This window comes from Tinamus guttatus, unplaced genomic scaffold (genome assembly GCF_059628265.1).
Source record: "Tinamus guttatus ecotype Peru unplaced genomic scaffold, ASM5962826v1 Tinamus_guttatus_pri_ptg000649l, whole genome shotgun sequence".
Classification (NCBI taxonomy): Eukaryota; Metazoa; Chordata; class Aves; order Tinamiformes; family Tinamidae; genus Tinamus; species Tinamus guttatus.
The window spans coordinates 2,858,223-2,875,780 of record NW_028289183.1 but is presented as its reverse complement, the minus strand read 5'-3'; the positions used below and the strand labels follow the sequence as shown (position 1 = coordinate 2,875,780).

Sequence of the window (17,558 nt, the reverse complement as noted above, 5' to 3'; positions counted from 1 at the left end):
ACCCTGTAATACATGTTTATGTTGTGCAATGTTGCAAAAATAATTAAATCAACTTGATTTTTAAGGAAAAAAATGATTAAAAGCATATCAGTGCTATTTCACTGCGCTTATAGGAGGATCAATTGAATGAGTAAGCTGAAAATGAGGACAATTAAAGCAAATACTGTTGCAAATACTAAACTGATGTAATTATGGATTCAGTAAGTTTCCACAAATTCCATTTTATTATGAAAAAATATATATTCCTTTTGAATGCCCATTTATTCTCCCCTCCTCAGATTGACTGAGGTTTTACTCAGCTGTCTTTCACTTGCAATGCATTTACTCTGAAGTGCCAAATACAGCCTGAACCATTTTATATCCAAGAAATATGGTACAAAATGAATTTTCTTTAACTGCAGCCATCTAAAAGGTAGGTATTCCTTACCAAGAACAACAGTCATTTCCTCAAGGTGTTTCCGGATGCCTGTGTTGCCAGAGCTGGATGTTAGTTCAGGTTTCTGGAGCAGGAGGCAGCCGGAGCGAGAGCCCCTCGGGAGAGCCCGGTCGCAGCAGCGCGGGGCTGATGGAGCCGTCTGGAGGCCGCTGCTCCGAGCGGGACTCCTGACAAGGCCAGGTCAGGTCAGCGGGGCTTAGGGACAGCTGAGTTGGTCTTAGGGGTTTCCTCAGGGGAGGAGGGTGCTGGTAGATGGCACTGGCATATTATGCTTCGTCCCTGTTTAGACAAATTTCCCTGGCTTCAGTTTCGCAAGGGCCTCACCGCTTTTGCTGTGACTTTTGCCGGCCTTTGTAAAGGTACTGCCTGTCTGCGCACACATCCGCATGGGAAGGAAGATGCCAGATCTGATTAATTGGGGCACTTGTGAGTTGGGCAGGACAGGTCTTGGTGTAACAGGTGACTGAGCTCAGCTGAAGGCCTTAAGTTTTGTCTCCCTTGCCAGAGCAATCACTCATCTGTGTCCTGAGACCACCAAATGGCAGGATCTTTAGCAATTCCAGGTAACCAAAAGGAATTAGGATCAAAGTGTACCCACAAGACCCACTCTTCATGTTATAGTGACACCTTTGATCACAAGAGACCTACTTTAGACTGAGCAGGGTTTTCCCGCCCTATTAAAATCCATCAGCAGTGAATGTAGAATAGCTAACCAGAAAGTGCTTATTTAATTTATACTTGTTGCCTAGTTATACAGCACTTACTCTTGTTTCTTGTAAATAATATTGGTAAAGACATATTTGTTACCGTATCTTGCTAGGAAATGAATTAAATTTACCACTTAACCAAGCATGAAATTGTTTTCAATACTAATTCAGTGAAAGCTGAATAGGCCAGGAACAATTACATATCTCATGGAAGAGCAGGTTATCACCAAAGGTATCCATTGCAGTCATTAAATACAGTGTGACTGCCCATCTACAGTGCATCAAGACAGGAAGCTGATAGCCCTGTTAGCTGCAATGAGCGCATAGAAAAGCTTATTGCCAGGGATCAAAATATCTTAAAAAGCTCATTAAATGTAACTTTTGATTTGCAAAATAAAGGGGGCAAAAAAAAAAAAAGGTGGGGGGGAGGAAATATCTCTATAAAGCTCTGTGGGCTTTTACTACTGTGGCAGATCTGGAGAAGCCATAAATGTGCAACTAACTCTAACCAGCCCAGATGCTGCCTCTGGTAGATCAAACAGCCTGTGCTTATCGTGTGGCCTCGACGCACGGAGATCTTGATAACCATCTGATAACAGAGATGAAAAAGGAATGTGCCCATGTGCTGGCACTGTATAATTTAATGGTGTGCATGTAATAGCTCATTTCCATGCAGCTGGGCAACGGCTCATGCTCTTAAGTCATTAGTACAATGAGTGCACAAAACTGGGATCAATTTTGTACCCTTCTCATTGTGGGACTGCTCTGCCAGTTTGTCTTCTTAGCAGCCAGTTTCTGTCTGCTCTGGTGGGATTCTGCCTCGTGCTCTGCACGTTAATCTTTGGGTTAGAAAGATGATGGTGACTATGAAAAGAGATTACTACAACCTAGAAGCTTTCATCCTATTTGTATAGCTTCAAATGCCACAGGGTAACGACATAAATTCTTCCTACAGAGCCTTGACAAACCCCTCTTAAAATTTTAGAAAGAGAAGTTGGTGGTGATCTATGGATCCAGAGCTGGTGCAACTTTCCTCCTTCCACAAGTGCTAGATTTCTTTGCTTTACCAGGAATGCCATGATAACATTGTTCTACCTGCTAATTCATTATACAAATCTCTAAGGAACCATCTGTTTCATATAATTTCTGAGCAGAGAAGCCAGTTAAATCCTCTGCTGAACTGCTACCTAAAATTCTGATGTTTTCTCTAGAGAACCAAGTAACCCTCCTATCTGGAAGGATGTAACAGACTTGTTATCAAAACTCCCTCTGTCATCACTTATGAGCAATCACGGGAAAATGATTTGTGTGCTATCTTATACCCTGCTTTACCGCTGTGCCTGTGTCATTGATACTTGTGCTGCGCAGGACACTTGCATCTCGAGAGACCCTTCTTTATTCATAGCATATCCTGCCTCACATGTTTTATCTTTTTATCACTGTAACCTTTTGATACACAGAACTCTCCTTTCCACCTTCTTATGCAATTAAACGACTGCAGCAGGACGGGAATATTTGTAAAGTTCGTTGCAACTATATGACAGAGTCAGTATTTCACGCAGCCCAGCTGGTTCATTCTCCCCGTGTGTACAACAGCTGCTGTAACGCTGCCCCCAGCCTGCCTGGGGAGCTGGCCTGAGGGCTGCTGTGCGGCCCCACCGACCGCGTGGCCCCGGCTGCAGCAAGTGCAATTCAGTGCAACACGTCTTGCTCTTCCCAGCTCTTCCTCTCTTTAAGAAGCTCCTCAGCAGTTTGGTGCACATCCCTTCAGTTGTACATTTGTACAGGATATAATGGCACACTAAAAAAGGGACAAGTTGTTAGGCAACAACTGTCTAGCATGTGTCATTTATAGTGAAAAAGCTCACAGGAAAAATGAGCCTAGGTTGGAAGAGAGGATACTAGCAAAACATGTTGGCCCAAATAGTGCCTTAAATGAGAAAGAGAGGCCAGAAATAGCTGCAGGAAGAGAATGGATTGAGAATGTGTGCGTGTGAACAGCGTTACCAGAAGTGTTGAGATGCAACAGGCTTGTACCCAATGAGTGATGTAAATGCAAGTGAAATGCTCCCTCACTTGGGATGATTTCTGGATTCTTAGCAAGTACCTTGTACAGGTTCTCATTAGTCTGAATAATCAGGCATATTTTGGAGTTTGTGGTGAAGAATAAATTCTTAGTTGTGTTTCTGTTTGTTTCTAGAGAATCAGAATGCAATTGCTGGCAGAAATACAAAAATTTAATAGTCATAGAGAATAATGGGTTGGCCTCTCCATGAGGAATTCAGGCCTTCCTTTCCAGTGGAGAACAGTTATCATTAAATTGGCCTAAGACTTTTTCCTGTTAGATGATTTCTTCTCTTCCCTAGCGCTATTTTGGGAGAGCAGGAACAGGAGGTGATAAAGCAGCTGGACACATATAAACATCTTGGTGATATTTGCAGTGATGTTCCAAGGGGAACTGAGCAGACTTTCGGCTTCAAACAGCCTTGAAGGAAGAGGACATTTGGAAAAATACCAGTCCATTTAGTTTCTCAGGGTTGTTCAGGCAGGAGTCTCCTGCAAGCCCTGCAGACGGCAGCAGAGGTGCCACGACGGCTGCCTGAGCCGCAGCCCGGCCGCGCGGTGCCGGCTCAGGTGCCTCTTGTCCTAGTTTGAGCTGCTGCCCCTGCACGTTCTGCCCCGAGCCGGCAGCCACCAGCTAGTCCGTCTGTAGCCTTGAGACTCACTTACACAGTGGCAAGAGAGTTTTAGCTGTGACCTTGCAAAATATAATTACTTTACATTTGAATTTATAGTAGCCCTTACATACGTCCTTGTGTTGCAGTTTGCAGAGGTCCTCAGAGGCCTTTGGGATGTTTAGGTCCATAACATGAATTTATCACAATTGAAGAGGGTGGCAGATAATTTATGTTCAAATGCAGCTAGATCTTCTAAAAGTTTTTCTAAAAGAATGAAAGATGCTGAATATGATGTATTTCTGTTGGAGAAAATTGCAGCCAAACATTGACATGTAGCACAGCCGCAATCTACAGAGAATACAGTTTCTTTCTTTAATATAAATCTATCTGTAAAATTCCTTGTTTGGTATGCAAGTCCCTAGCTTCTATAGCTCCTACCTGCATAGAGACACATTGCATAGCTGCCTGTGACAAAGACAATACAAATAATTCATTAAAATAGTAACAGTCTCATTAACCTGTTTCCTGCTTTCCTTCTAGTAACTCCAGTATCTGCCAGCCGATTTCAGCCAGCTCTGACAAAGAAGATATCTCTGCATTTTGTGAAAACAGGAGAAGAAAGAAACAAGGCCACAACGCCCTGAGATAAAGGCAAGTGAAACTCAGATACTGCAGATATTTGGGTGATGATGAATGGAGAAATAGATGCCACAAATTTCTGCACAATATTAGAGGACCATTCTGTTTAGAATTTGATCCTCGATGCTGGCGTATATCCCTGTGCTTCCATCCAATATCCTCGTGTAAATAGCTGTGTTTGCACACAGGAGCAGTGTAAGCACTATAAAAAGCCTGGATACAGCATCCATCTGGTTACGGGTAGATGGTGGCTTACTTTGAGGAAAATTTCAAAATAAAGTGCCAGATTGATCTGGAAAGGTAAAAACCTTAGGAAAGCCTGAAGTTTCATTATGCAGGTATGGGTTTAATGTTGGGTGGCTAATGAATCTGAAACTACCTCCAATATCAGTGCCTTGTGTCTATGCCAAATTCATCTCAGTAGTGAGGCTTTGGGTGCACAGTTTTGCTCTCCAGTATTCAAATCTGTCCCTGGGCAACATCATACCTTGAATCCCATTTAAAAATATTTTCATAGTTCTAATTGAGCAATACCTGGTAAATGGCCCTAAAATGTGTCAAATAGGGATTTATATCCCAGTCTGTCCTCAGGCTACTGGAACCGTGGCAGCCTGTCATTTTTAATAATACACTTGAAGAAAAGACTGTGAATGTATATTTGCATCACACCTAAAGTCATTCAGAAGTACCTATCAATGTCCATCAAATAAATAATATACTTTACAAAACTAAACAGAAAAAAATCATTTATATGGAAGGGTTGTGATGCTATCAAAGGGAATAGGATATTTATGTGATTAAAAACAATACACATTTTAATCCTTCCCCTTCTTTCCCCCCGCATTCCCCAACAAGTTTTTGGAAATGACACCTTTGAACACTGTTTTGGGTAGATATCTTCAAAGTCCTAGATGAAACAGGACTAGGTGAAATAGTTAAGGCTAAATTCTTAGCTAGGGCTCCTCTTCAAAGGGGCTTTTAAGCATCACCTCAGCACAGCTGTGCAACCCTTGGCATCGCCCTGGAAGATGCTATGAATTAAATTCATCTCTAAAATACGTTTTTTCCTGATGGTTTTGATGAGCATGCACAAGAGGGCAGATTTGGCCCTCTGCTGGTGTGTGGAGAAATATCCTGTCAATGACATGGGCCGCGGCAACTACTTAAACTCCATCTGGGGAGGGACTATCAGCACTATTTATTCAGTTGGTTTACAGGAGCCACCCTAATCACTCAGCTTGGAGGGCATCTCCAACACACCTACCCCTGCGAGGATGCCACGGGCTGCTTCTGCTTGTGGCACAGCTGCAGCTGAGCCATAGAGTGACGTATGGCCTGAAAGACGTTGCTGTCAAAATAGGAGGTACCCTGAGCTCTGCCACAGGCTACAGCAGCTTGCACAGAGAGCTGGCCACTCAATCACTTCTTCCTGCCATTTCTGTGATTTCCCAGGAAATTTCACGTGGCAGACAAGTTGGCTTGTTTGATGACATTGGCCAGGATTTAATATCAAATACGGTAGTTACATTGGCACAATAAAAAAATTGATCGTGTAAAAGAACTGTAGAAATGCATCTCTGTGCCCGCTCAGGCCTCCTTCCTGATTGCAGTCCTGCTCCACCATCACGGATGTTGAGGAGTTCAGAGAACGCAGCCAAGTGCACAGCTGAGTCACCAAGGACTCTGTCTCGATTCAATCTCAGATGAGGGTCTCTGAAGTGATGAAATGACAGAGTCCCCGCTATGTATCCAGCTTACATTTCCCCTGTATATGGTCAACTAAGAACAACATTTCCCGGTGCCTCAGAGATTGCCTTGCCTTGGCAAAATTTCCTATTTTGAATAGCCAGCGGCTAGGCGTGATTAACAACGTTAACTTGCTAGTTACATTTTATATTCACTTACCAATACATTGGATAGCACACAGTACTGTAGGAGTACCAGAAATGTGGCACAATTATTCAGTTTTTTATTCATTTAAGTTTTTGATGTTTGTGCCAGACTTCTGACTTTCTGGATCCACTCTAAATCAAAACATTGTATTATTAAGTCCTCTGAAAATTCACTGCAAATCAGTTTACAGATGACATTGATGTCTTGCTATTGCTATTCATTCCTCCCGGATCATTTCTAACAATTCATTTTTTATTTTCGTGCTGTGCTGAAATATGGTTCACACCAGTATCTGTCCTTTTAGCAATCACCAAAGCAAAGCTTGGCAGTTGTCATATATTGTACTCTTGAGAAAAATGCTAGTGATATTCTGAATGGATAGAACAGCATGGAATCACAACTACCTAGCAGAGAAACCACTTAACTGATTTCAATTCCTGGTTCTGTCTTTTTTCCCCACCCTATTTTAGCTTAGGAAGTGCCAAATGTTGCCATTATTTTTTGATGCATAGAAGGAGCCAATTATTTATAAAAGTATTAATGTAAACATGCTTGCTTTCATTTTAATGTCCCCTATGAGAAGGCAGAATTATGGATTGTAGCGAGTTCCTTTCATTTAGGCTTCCTGAACTAGAGAGTTGCTGCACCAGCCCTTGGCCAGCAGACACTGAGTTGTTCATTGCCCCAGTGATTCACACGAGGTGGAAGAGTCTTTCTTGTCTTAAAAAGACATTTTAAACAGAACGTCACGTGCTTTAAACATACTTTAAGTCCTTGAGCATGACTAAAATGATTAGTAAGACCTGCCATCACTAACATGGCAAGGTTTAATTAAATGGCAGAGATTCACTTGATGTCTGAAGCAAATGCTGCTATTTAGCATGTTATTAGGAAGAAAAAATGACAAAGAATGGGTAAAATGTCAATGCTGTTTTGCTACATGGTTACAGAATTCCCAAAGGCATCTTAACCTCCCACCGAAGAGCTACTTAGGGGACAGGTGTCAGGAACGAAGCAGTGTAAGGGCGGCAGTGGCCGCGCTAAGCGGGAGGTGAACGCGCGGGTGCCTGGGCCACACGTGGGAGCAGCTCCGCGTGCCCCATGCTGGAGCAACGACGCCAGCCCTGGCGTTCCCAAGGCTGCTTGGGCACTTCAGAACACATACGGGTCAGCACGGATGCAAGCTCTACAACCACAAGTGACAGCTGCTAATATCTTTCAAAGTTTTTGCCTTATTTAGGATATCTCTCTGCTTTCTTTAGGCTTGACTCCCCTCCTAATACTGTTTTAAAAAGATGTGTCTAATTTTGACTTGTTCACCATCCATGTAAGTCATCTTGTTACAACAATGATTTGAAACCATATCAAATCCCTTTTTTATTTGCTCATCGTTTTCTTTGGTTCAGTTCCAGAAAACCCTTTAGTGTACAGCATAATCACAGCTAAGTCTTGTCTAAGAAATTCCCTGGCTACTGTTTCAATTGGTTCGTTGCCCTGAAAACAGAAGAGCTTCCGCCTGTATGAAACACACCTCCATTTTGAAAAGTGAACACAAATATGCTACCAGCAAAATTAAATCCTCGCTGAAGCCTTAGTAAAGAATTACTTTTTGAAAGCATCAAATTGCAGTCTTTTGCTTGAAGGAGAATTTTGATACTGTTATTTTAGCAATGTCTCTAAAACAGATCAAAGAACTAGAACAAATCCCTTTCTCATAACTTGACAGATCATCAGCACTGTTTGACACCATCAGGGTACCATTTGTGAGTGCAAAAAACCCACCCCATTACTAATGTAACATTTCCCAGACCCTCAGTACTTCCAGTGTTGTTAATGATTAGATATTTGCTTCCTGCTCCGCAGCACAAAGACAGTTAAATCTTTAGAACTGTTAAAGATATTAAAAATTCTGAAACTCCTAACTTCAACTCACTGACAATTTCCATGTGATTTTGTTCTTGACCTTCATAGTATGTCATTGCATAATTTATAAATAATCAGAAATATTTCAGATTTTTCATAAACAACAGAATCAGTAAAACTTGGTTATCAAAATCAAACACCTCCATGCATTTCTATTCAAAAGGCAAGTGTACCTGTTCCTTTGAAATTTGGACCGGAGTGGGAAGCACCGCTGTCCTTCAGTAAGTAACAATATCTCAATTTTCTCCTTCCTGTTAAAAAGCTTATGTCAACTCTAATATATGGGCACACGAAGCACCAGACCCCCAGCGGGAACTACGCAGCGAATTCCCAACATCTTGTGGTGTTTCCAGTAGAAATCATATTTGTCAAGATAACCAGGAAAAGAAAATCACTTTGGAATAACCTTTTGTTAGAGTCTCCGCTTGTTCTCATATCGGCTATTCTCTAAGTCACAAAGCTTTTTCACCTGCATTGTTCTGTTTTACAGAAGACTGAATAGAAGAAGAGATCTGCCTATACAGATTAACCAACAGAATATTCAAACTACCTTTTTAGGTAGCCCCAAATACGCAAACAACACACAACCCATTATGAAAAAATGTCTAAATGACTATTTCCAAAAGTACTAACAAACTCTACCAGATTCAAGATATTTTATTAATAAATATCGACCCTCCAGTTGGATAAACAGAATTGATACCTTATTTACTTGTGATTATTCCTAAACTTCCATACTGGAAATACTCTCTTTAGTGCGAAAAAAAATCATTATGCATAATCATGAGGATCAGTTTGAATTAGAAATGCTTTCCATCTCTGAATGCCAGTTTTGGAAGAAAGAGATTTCTCAGAAATGAAAACAGATGCTTTTTTTTTTCCTGAATTCTAAAATTTGACTCTATTCTGTATTTTTAGTAGGTACATTCATTACAATTTTTTTAATAAACATAAGTGGAAAGAATGAATTAGCACTTAAATTCTGCAATGCAGGAAATCAGTTTAATGATCATGTATGTAAAATGTTCCCAATACTAATAATATCATATGAGATCATTAAAAGTGAATGATGCTTGGGATGTAAATCTCTTTTCCTTCTTTAGAAATGCTAACTTCCTGAGTTTTTTCATTTATGCACTAACATATAGTAGCTTCAATTGAGTAGTTTCAATTAATTTTCTTAGTTTGGGTGAATAAAAGAAGGTTTTGGCCATCTTAAACTACATTTTTAGAATAGCAGCTTTGAAGTCACACATAGGATGTACACCAAATGTAGTTATTAATGTGCAGTTTTTACAAAGGAGATGCTACTCTTCTAGACTGAAGAATTTCCAGCAACAAACAAGCCGAATGAAAATGAAGGATGGGTTAGAGGACATCTCAGGATGTGTGAGTGCTGTCTTTCCAGCACCGATGAAACTGGTATTTGGACAAGGATACATTGTTGTTCTGTCTCAAAGCTGACGGAGATAAAAGTATTAATGTTTCAGAAATACAAAATATAACAAAATGTTTTAAGTCTATTAACTTTTTGCTTTTATATCACAGCATGTCAGAACACATACCTTTCTTCCCCCTGTGTTTATGCGAAGTGGAGTTAGGAAGGGATCAAAAATCATATGGCTGGTTTCAATATTAACAGGTGACTGTCTTTTCCCCACAGAGCAAAGATTCCAAGCTGAGTTCACCAAACCCCAAAAGGAGGGAACTGCAAAATACCAAAAAAAAAAAAAAATTAAGAAAAGTCTGGAAAGAGTAAGAGAAATATCTGCAAGGATTTATTAAACTTGTCATATGGTCTCTGTGCTCAGTGAAACTGAAAACGCAGATATGTTAATCAAGTTAATCAATGTAAAACATTATACACAAAGACCAAAATGTATTATTTCATATATTCTCATATCAGCATACTATTTTCTATCTTGAAGAAACCTACATATAATACAAGATTCAATTAGAAATAGCTCCTTTGTTATTAGTATCATGGAGTATTTACTTGGCAATGCTCATGTGACTCATTTGTCCTTAGGCTAACTTTCATGCATACAGTGTATCTTTGGATTGGAAACATTCCATTTCTACTCAACTTTTTAAAAGTCCTCCTATTTAGTGAAATTCTTTTAAAAAATAAAAGATTATTATATATGAAACTCACATTTTGTGATTCCAGAGGGCAGGTTGCTCTCTCGACATGTTTTATTTATTTATTTTCCATCCTCCCAAACCTCTTTAGTCAAAGTTTAGATTTTAAAAGATTATTGTTGGAAAAAAACATACTTGGGTGGTGAGCAATGGTAGTTCGATCCCCATGTCTGCAATGGCCTGGAACATGGAGCAACCCCTGTTTTTTCACAGGCTGAGTCACTTCTAAAGTTTTTGTACCTAATTGGCGAAGATGGAAGATTGTTTTGTGTGTTAGTCTGTCCTGCTTCTCGTCAGATACCTGCAGGTTGAAAGGTCATGTGGCATCTAATCCACAATTTCAAAATATAGACAAGACCAATCTGAGCCTCTCGTTGGATGATCAGAATATTTGTGGCTAAATGACCGAAGAGCAACTCACAAGGGATATGAAGGACAGACAAATTTTGGTGTGCATCCTTTGCTCCTCGTGAAGTTTATGATGAGGCAGCTTTGGCTTTATCATAATTATTCTGTGCAGTTTGTGTAGCAAGTGGAAATTTACAGGTCCTGATGTTGATGCCCTTCTTGGAGTGTTTAGATTATGTTTTAATTTTTTCAAAACCTTTGAGTCTCACAGCATTTTTCTGCTCTCCAAACTGTGTGTGGTTAAGGTTACAAACCCGGAGTGGAGGAAGGAGCATGAGGCTGAGCTCCTGGGGCAGGAGCCCAGGTGTTTTGCCTAAAGGGTAGAGGTGAAGAGAACCCATCAGCAGCTTATAAGAAGCCCTGGGGAGGCCAGTGCTGGTTGTATGCTGGATTTTGGGGTGTGAGTGCTTTCTACTGAGCGCAGTCTGCCTTCTTGTGGGGGAGCTGCATGCGTTGTTGCTTTGAGTTGAGCCTCAACGTTTGTAGCAGACTCAGCTCATCGGGAATGTTACTTGGAGAAGAAATGTCCCCTGAGTAGGGCTTAGGAAAATGCCTTATCTTGGTGAGTGCTTTCCTATCACTTTGTAGAACAGCTCAGTTCTTGTCCTGAAATTTAAGTATGTTTAGTTGTAAAATGTTGATTGGGTTAATGCACAGCTTGGTGTATAAGCTTCCTGCAAAAGTAAAATACCATTTTCAAGTTTCTTTAGACTGTTGCTTGCACAGCAAAACTCCAGCACAAGTACCTATAGAGCACTGACAGAAAATGTTTTGCAAATGTTGAGCATCTGCCTATTCCAGTAGTTTGCTAGTTGTCATGCACAGATGTTACTTTTTATATAACAACTGAAAATCTGTTTTTTTTTTTTTTTTTTTTCTCCAGTTAAAATGTTTTTCTGGTCTGAGTATCTGACTGTGTCTCCAGATGCTCCTTAAGCATGTGAGCCCTGAAGGGGTCCAAGTGGCTCTACTAAAATTTTCTTGGGCCCAAATATTCTAGATATTAGTACAAACATATGGAATTGTTTAGCAAGCTTCCTTTAAAAAAGAAAAAAATGTAGTAAGTGCAATAAAATGGGAAGCCAAACAAATGGCAGTCAACCACCTTTAGATTTGTATTACAAAGAGTTTATGATGTACCTGGGATTGCCCCATAGGAGGTGCAGTGATAAACAGCTACTGTGAATTGATGTTTTATGATGTTTTTCTGGTTTTGCCAGGGCGCCTTTGCATCCTGCTGCCACCTCCCCAGCAGCCCGTGGCCAGGAAGTCAAGTGCGTGGAGCTCAGCACCGCGATGCTGCCCTGCCAACGGCAGACCTGTCACCCTGAAACGTGAGTCTCCTGCAGTCTTTTTCTTTATAAATGCTTGGGTAATTCCCTCATGAGAATCTCCACATGCTTGATGGTGGCCCTATTGTATGTGACGGGACAAAAAGAAAGTGGAGCAATGGCAAACTTTCCCCTGTGCTCAAAAAGTCTCTGCTTATGCTCCAGCTGAAGGTTAATTATGGAAGACTCACCCAAGACTGCACACCTAAGTTAATCAGTGGATGGGGATATTATGCAATATTAATGTGTGATTATCTGTAATTAAGGTAATTAGTGTTGCTGCCTAGATGCTCAAAGTAATAGAAAAGTATTCAGAAACATAATTGAAAAATCTAAGGAGGCTTCAAGTAGAAATCAAAAGTCTTAAACACAAATATGAAGCTAACTGATTATTCTGAAGAAAACAGTAGTTGAATCCAGGAGAAATAGGGAAGTATTCGTTATTCTGCTATTTCAGACTCCTTGAAGGACAAGGTTCTATCAGGAGTTAAATCATTAAGGAAATAGTATTTTCTCCCCTGCAACCACCTGCACTGTATTTTCATAGAAATCTAGTCACCTGTGAGCAGAAATATTTTGCATATTTGAGGACCTTTCAAGTGTTTTAGATGGTGCTGTGTATAGGAGCTACTCTTATAATTTGCATGCAGCACATGCCCTGGCTTACAATCTCATTTAACAGCTTCTCTAGCTCCTGGACATTCTGCCAGAGTTTCTGTAGATTGATCATGTCATCTCTGCTGTTGCCTATATATCCCTGTAAACATATTGCTCAAGAGCTGGTTTATCACAAATGTTTCGCACAAGGTGATAAGTTTTTACCTGTCCAGTGTCCTGCTTTTTTCAAATGTATGAGAGAGTAGTATCCATAGAGGCAGCTGATTGATCAGGTAGTGAAAGGAGCACGTAAGAGACAATGTTGTAGCAGGGAAGCTAAATCAGTTCTTTCCTTAATGCTTACAAAGGTGTTGAGGGAGGTTCTCACAGGAGCTTCTTTATGGGGAATGAGTCTGAGCAACTGTCTTAAACTCAAGCCTCAGAAAACAGACTTTGAGTAGGAATTGGTAGAACAAAAATTAATCAGAGTAAGTCACAATTCTTGGATGAATACTACAGTAACTTGAATTGCCAAAATCGTCACTTAGTATCTGTGTCAATCTGCGAAACTGAAGTGTGATCCGATCCTTAAAGAGTGCCCCAGGGAAGAAGTCACAGGTCTGTGCAAGTACAGACATTTTGCTGAAAATTAGACACTTGAATAAATATGAAATCAAGGGGAAAGGGTCAACACATATTTTTCAAAGAAGTCATGCTTCAAAAATATTAGATTTCTTTGGAAAAAAATCACCAAGGATGTGAATTAAAAGCAAGCTGACTGGTAAGTGTCCAGAGATTTCCAAAAAATGCTGGCAGATCAACAAAGGTCTCCTGAGTCAGGTGAGAAGGCAGAGTAAGGGGTGAGAAACACCTGGCCTGGCCACACACTGGAGGCAAGACAAGCAGCAGAATCATTCACACAAGGATCTGCGTTGATCATGGTCCAGGAAAGTGTTCAAAACAAAGTGCTAAAGCACACAGGTGACAAGTTGTCAGGGTAATCATGCTAAAAACTAATTGCAGAGTTGCAGAAAGATCTCCTGGCAATAAAACAGCAAATGAAATTTGGTATTGAAAAATGTGCAGTGAAGTGTAGGCTCAAATTGTACCTATGTGACTGTGGACTTCAGTAATTATCAGCTATGGAAAGAGATCCTGAATTCACTGGATAGAACTGATTTTCCACCTTTCCTGAGAACTGTGTTCAACAGAGGTCAGAAAAAGAAAAGGCTAGAAATTACTGGGGTGTGGTAAAGAAAAAGGCAAACTAGCCATTTGTCCTGACTTCTGTTTTAGTTGTGGTGGTTTTATCTTGGGGAAGATGCTCCAGAAAAAATGCAGAGGAAGGCAGAAAGGGTGACTGTAGGTAAAGAAGGCATAAAAGAAGACTAAATACTAACAAGTGAGAGAGGGCTGGAAAAGAGTGAAGTTGTTTCTAAGACTGTGAACTTCTTCTGAAGTTTGCTCAACTTTCAAGAGCATGGATTTTCTGCGTCGAAGTTATTCTGGTCAAGTTCATGAGCTGAAATAAAAGGCAGCTTATTCATGCAGCAGATCCTTGTTTATATATTTAAGCTCTAACATCAGTCCAGGCAGCAGCATAAAACACAATCAGATTGTATTTGTGCAGCAATTATTCTTGCCCTGTGTAATTACTGGTCTCTCAGATAAAATCTCAAGCTACTTTATTGAAGCTGGGAATTGAAACCACAGAGAGAAGCAGCTATCTATGTACATCAATAAAGCAGTCCATTAATTATTTCCACCTACTCAACTTGAAGAAAATTACCATACTAATGCCTCTGGATAACCACATGACCTGCTCTGCCTCTACATAAAAGCCAAATGTAAAGTCATAAAGGCTTGGAGAGATAAATCAGGCACGCCAGTGAAATGGCAGGGTAGAGAATGGCATTCGGGTAAGTAATTGGTCACAGAAGTCTTCAGACTACGGTGATATTAGACAGGATCACAATGGCTCCAATTGTGAGAACTTAAAATATTCTGATTTCCTTTCAGCAAGTGAGAAGTTGATAGCCAAAATGTATTCTCAAGAAAAAGACAGTAATATGAATTAGCATTCAAAAGATGATAGAATATTAAACTTTTTTTGCCAGCAAATCTTGCAACATGTCAAAAGGGAAAGCAGTGCAGAACTGTAAGTGCATCCTGTCCCATACTGCCTGTGTCACAGAGCTCTGCTCGAGCATCAGTGTCCCTTACACGGAGGATTCTGAGACAGGGAACAGTTCAGCTGCACTGGCTCAATGAGAGAAAACAAAACTGAGAGGGGAAATGGGGAAAGGAGGAGTTCGCATTCTGAAAATGCATCTTTTAAAATATACTTTGTGCTATGCCTTTAATACCAACACCCTGCAGTACTCCTCAGTTTATCCTTTAATTATGCACAAGTTAACAGCTATAATTTAAACAATTTCTTTAAGAATATTACCTGGGAAAAAAAAAAATGTTTGGCAATTACAATTAGTGGCCTTTAACCTTGCAAAGCTTGTGTTTATTTTCCTCTGTGCATTTGGCATTTCAGTGTGGGAAACACTGAAACACTGCCATTTATTTTATAACACTGATTAAAAAGCAGACTAATATCCCTTTATATATTAATTATAGGGTAAAGACTAGTTATATAACAGTATTTAAATACCACATTTAACCACAGTATTTAAATACTCTACCACATTGTGGTCAGTTAACACATATACTAAACCATATGATCTATTATTGTTTTCCCCAAATATAGGTCAGCAGCTTATATGGTACTTACGGAGGCTTTTCCTAATGTATCTCTTTTTGTGCTGTTATGGCAGGACTAGGGTGGTATAGATAAATGGGGGGAGCATCTATAGACAGAGATCTACCCAGGTCCAAGACTAGAAAATCTTTCTATAGCCATTATTACTACTAGTTTGAAAATTTTAATATATTTTTTTCACTCCAATCCAGTGATATATAATCTGGCACAAGCTGTCTTTCTGCTGAAAGAATCAGCGTAATTATGTCCCAAAAGGGAAATGGAGCTCCTAATGGAAGCCTTTTGGTGCCAGGATTAGAAAAAAGAGAGGTTGAGTGGACTTGGTGCATTCATTTTACTGGGTGCTAGTAAGTACTAGCAGTACTAGTAGTACTAGCAGCCTGGCAAAGCAGCTGGGAACATTTCCCTGACACTTGGGGCAGGTTTGGGGGTGGAAAGGGAGGAGAGGAGAGTTTGACCTGGTTTTAAATAGAGACTGGAAAGGAGAAAAGATGAAATGCAAAAAAATGTAGCTGCTAGTAAGTAGGGCTTTGCACTGGAATGTGAGAAGCTGGGTTTTGAGCTCTATGGCATTTAAAAATAACATTTTCTCTTCACATTTCATCTTTTGTCTGTTTTTGTGTTGTGCAATCTGTAAAATTGGTATCTCGAGACTTTGGCTGTTACTATTAAACAAGTGGCTGTACTGAGGCAGGGCAAGCATGATGAGGATTTTATAGAAGATTCTGGAGGAATGTGAAGAAAGAGTGAAGAAATGTAAAGAATGAGAAAGTTTAGTAATTTGAAACTTTTATTGTTTAAAGGAAAGAGGAAAGACTGCTTATCTAGCAGATAACTTGAGCTCTGTTCTGTGGATTCAGCTTTATTTTAATGTCTCTGGGATATTATTGATCCTTTTGCTGAAAAACATAAGTGAAAGAAGGAACATAAAATGCTACACAGCACAGCATGTTTATTCTACCAAAAGTGCTCTTTCTGGAGCTTGGATATCCCAGTGCATCACAACACAGCAACTGGATTAATAAAAAAGCCAAATAAAACCTAACTGTCAGGTAGGAAGGCGAGAGTTGTCTGTTTGTTCATGCCTGGATCATTAGCGGGGCCCGGGCAGGGGCCTCGGGTGGGCCGTGTCGGGAAGGCTGGCACCGCTGCGGGAGCAGCGCCGGGTGGTTCAGCAGCCCCGTGCGCAGGCGCTCGCGGGCACCACAGTGCCCGGCTCTGCAGGGCCGGGGAGCAAGGTGCCGTTCTCCCTTCCCCAGGGCTCTGCTGCTAGTGACAGCAGGCAGAGCAGAAACGAGGGCAGGCGAGGAGCAAGCAGAGGGCTGGGCACTTCGTACCTGCAGTGACGCTTCAGGACAGAACCGCTGTTCTGCGCGCTGGTGTTTATGGAGTCATCACATTTCTCTGACCCTGTTTGAAGGGTTCTGACCTGCCTGGGGAGTCAGATGACGAAAACTGTGATAACTGAAGCAGCTCTTGGAAATGTCAGTGCTCCTTAGGCTGGCTGGCAATCCATTGATTCACGGGCCAAAGAAATTGCCTGGGTAATGCTGATGTCAGGCCAATGTGGTGGTGCCAGGCCTCCCTTCCGAGCACAGACCTTGGGATGGAAAGGAAACGCTGCCCTCTCGATAGCTGCCCCAGCAGGCTGTTGTGCCACTTGCTCTCTGCTGATCATCTTGTGCTGACTGATCCCCTGTTGCTTGCCCTGGCTGCAGTTCCACTCTAGCAGCTGACGCCTCTGCTAGAGGCAAATCCAGTTGGTGTTTCCATCACCATGTTTTATGCACATGGCAGGCTGCATGCACACTCTGCAGGGTGGCTTCTGCTGCTCTCGTGCAATTGAAGAGTTACTTAGGAAAACCTGCACATCTGAGAAGCGTTGACTCTTGTAGTCAGTAGTTCAGCTCAGACGCTCCTGTAATCTCTCTGCAACCCTGTGTGCAAGAGGCAGAAGTGATTCTTGTACTTGCATGGGAGCTTGAATAACTACCCATCTCCTAACAAGGTCAGGTGCACTGGCATCTTCTCCAT

General features: G+C 41.0%; 1 protein-coding gene across 1 annotated transcript in view; it reads right to left on the bottom strand.

The window, feature by feature from the left end:
* Positions 1–17,558, bottom strand: part of CA10 (carbonic anhydrase 10 (inactive)) — a 149,621-nt gene that overhangs the window by 79,917 nt on the left and 52,146 nt on the right. The window contains exon 3 of the mRNA XM_088535912.1: positions 9,842–9,984. Within this exon, the coding sequence (XP_088392038.1) occupies positions 9,842–9,984 (143 nt within the window). The remainder of the gene's footprint in view (positions 1–9,841; positions 9,985–17,558) is intronic.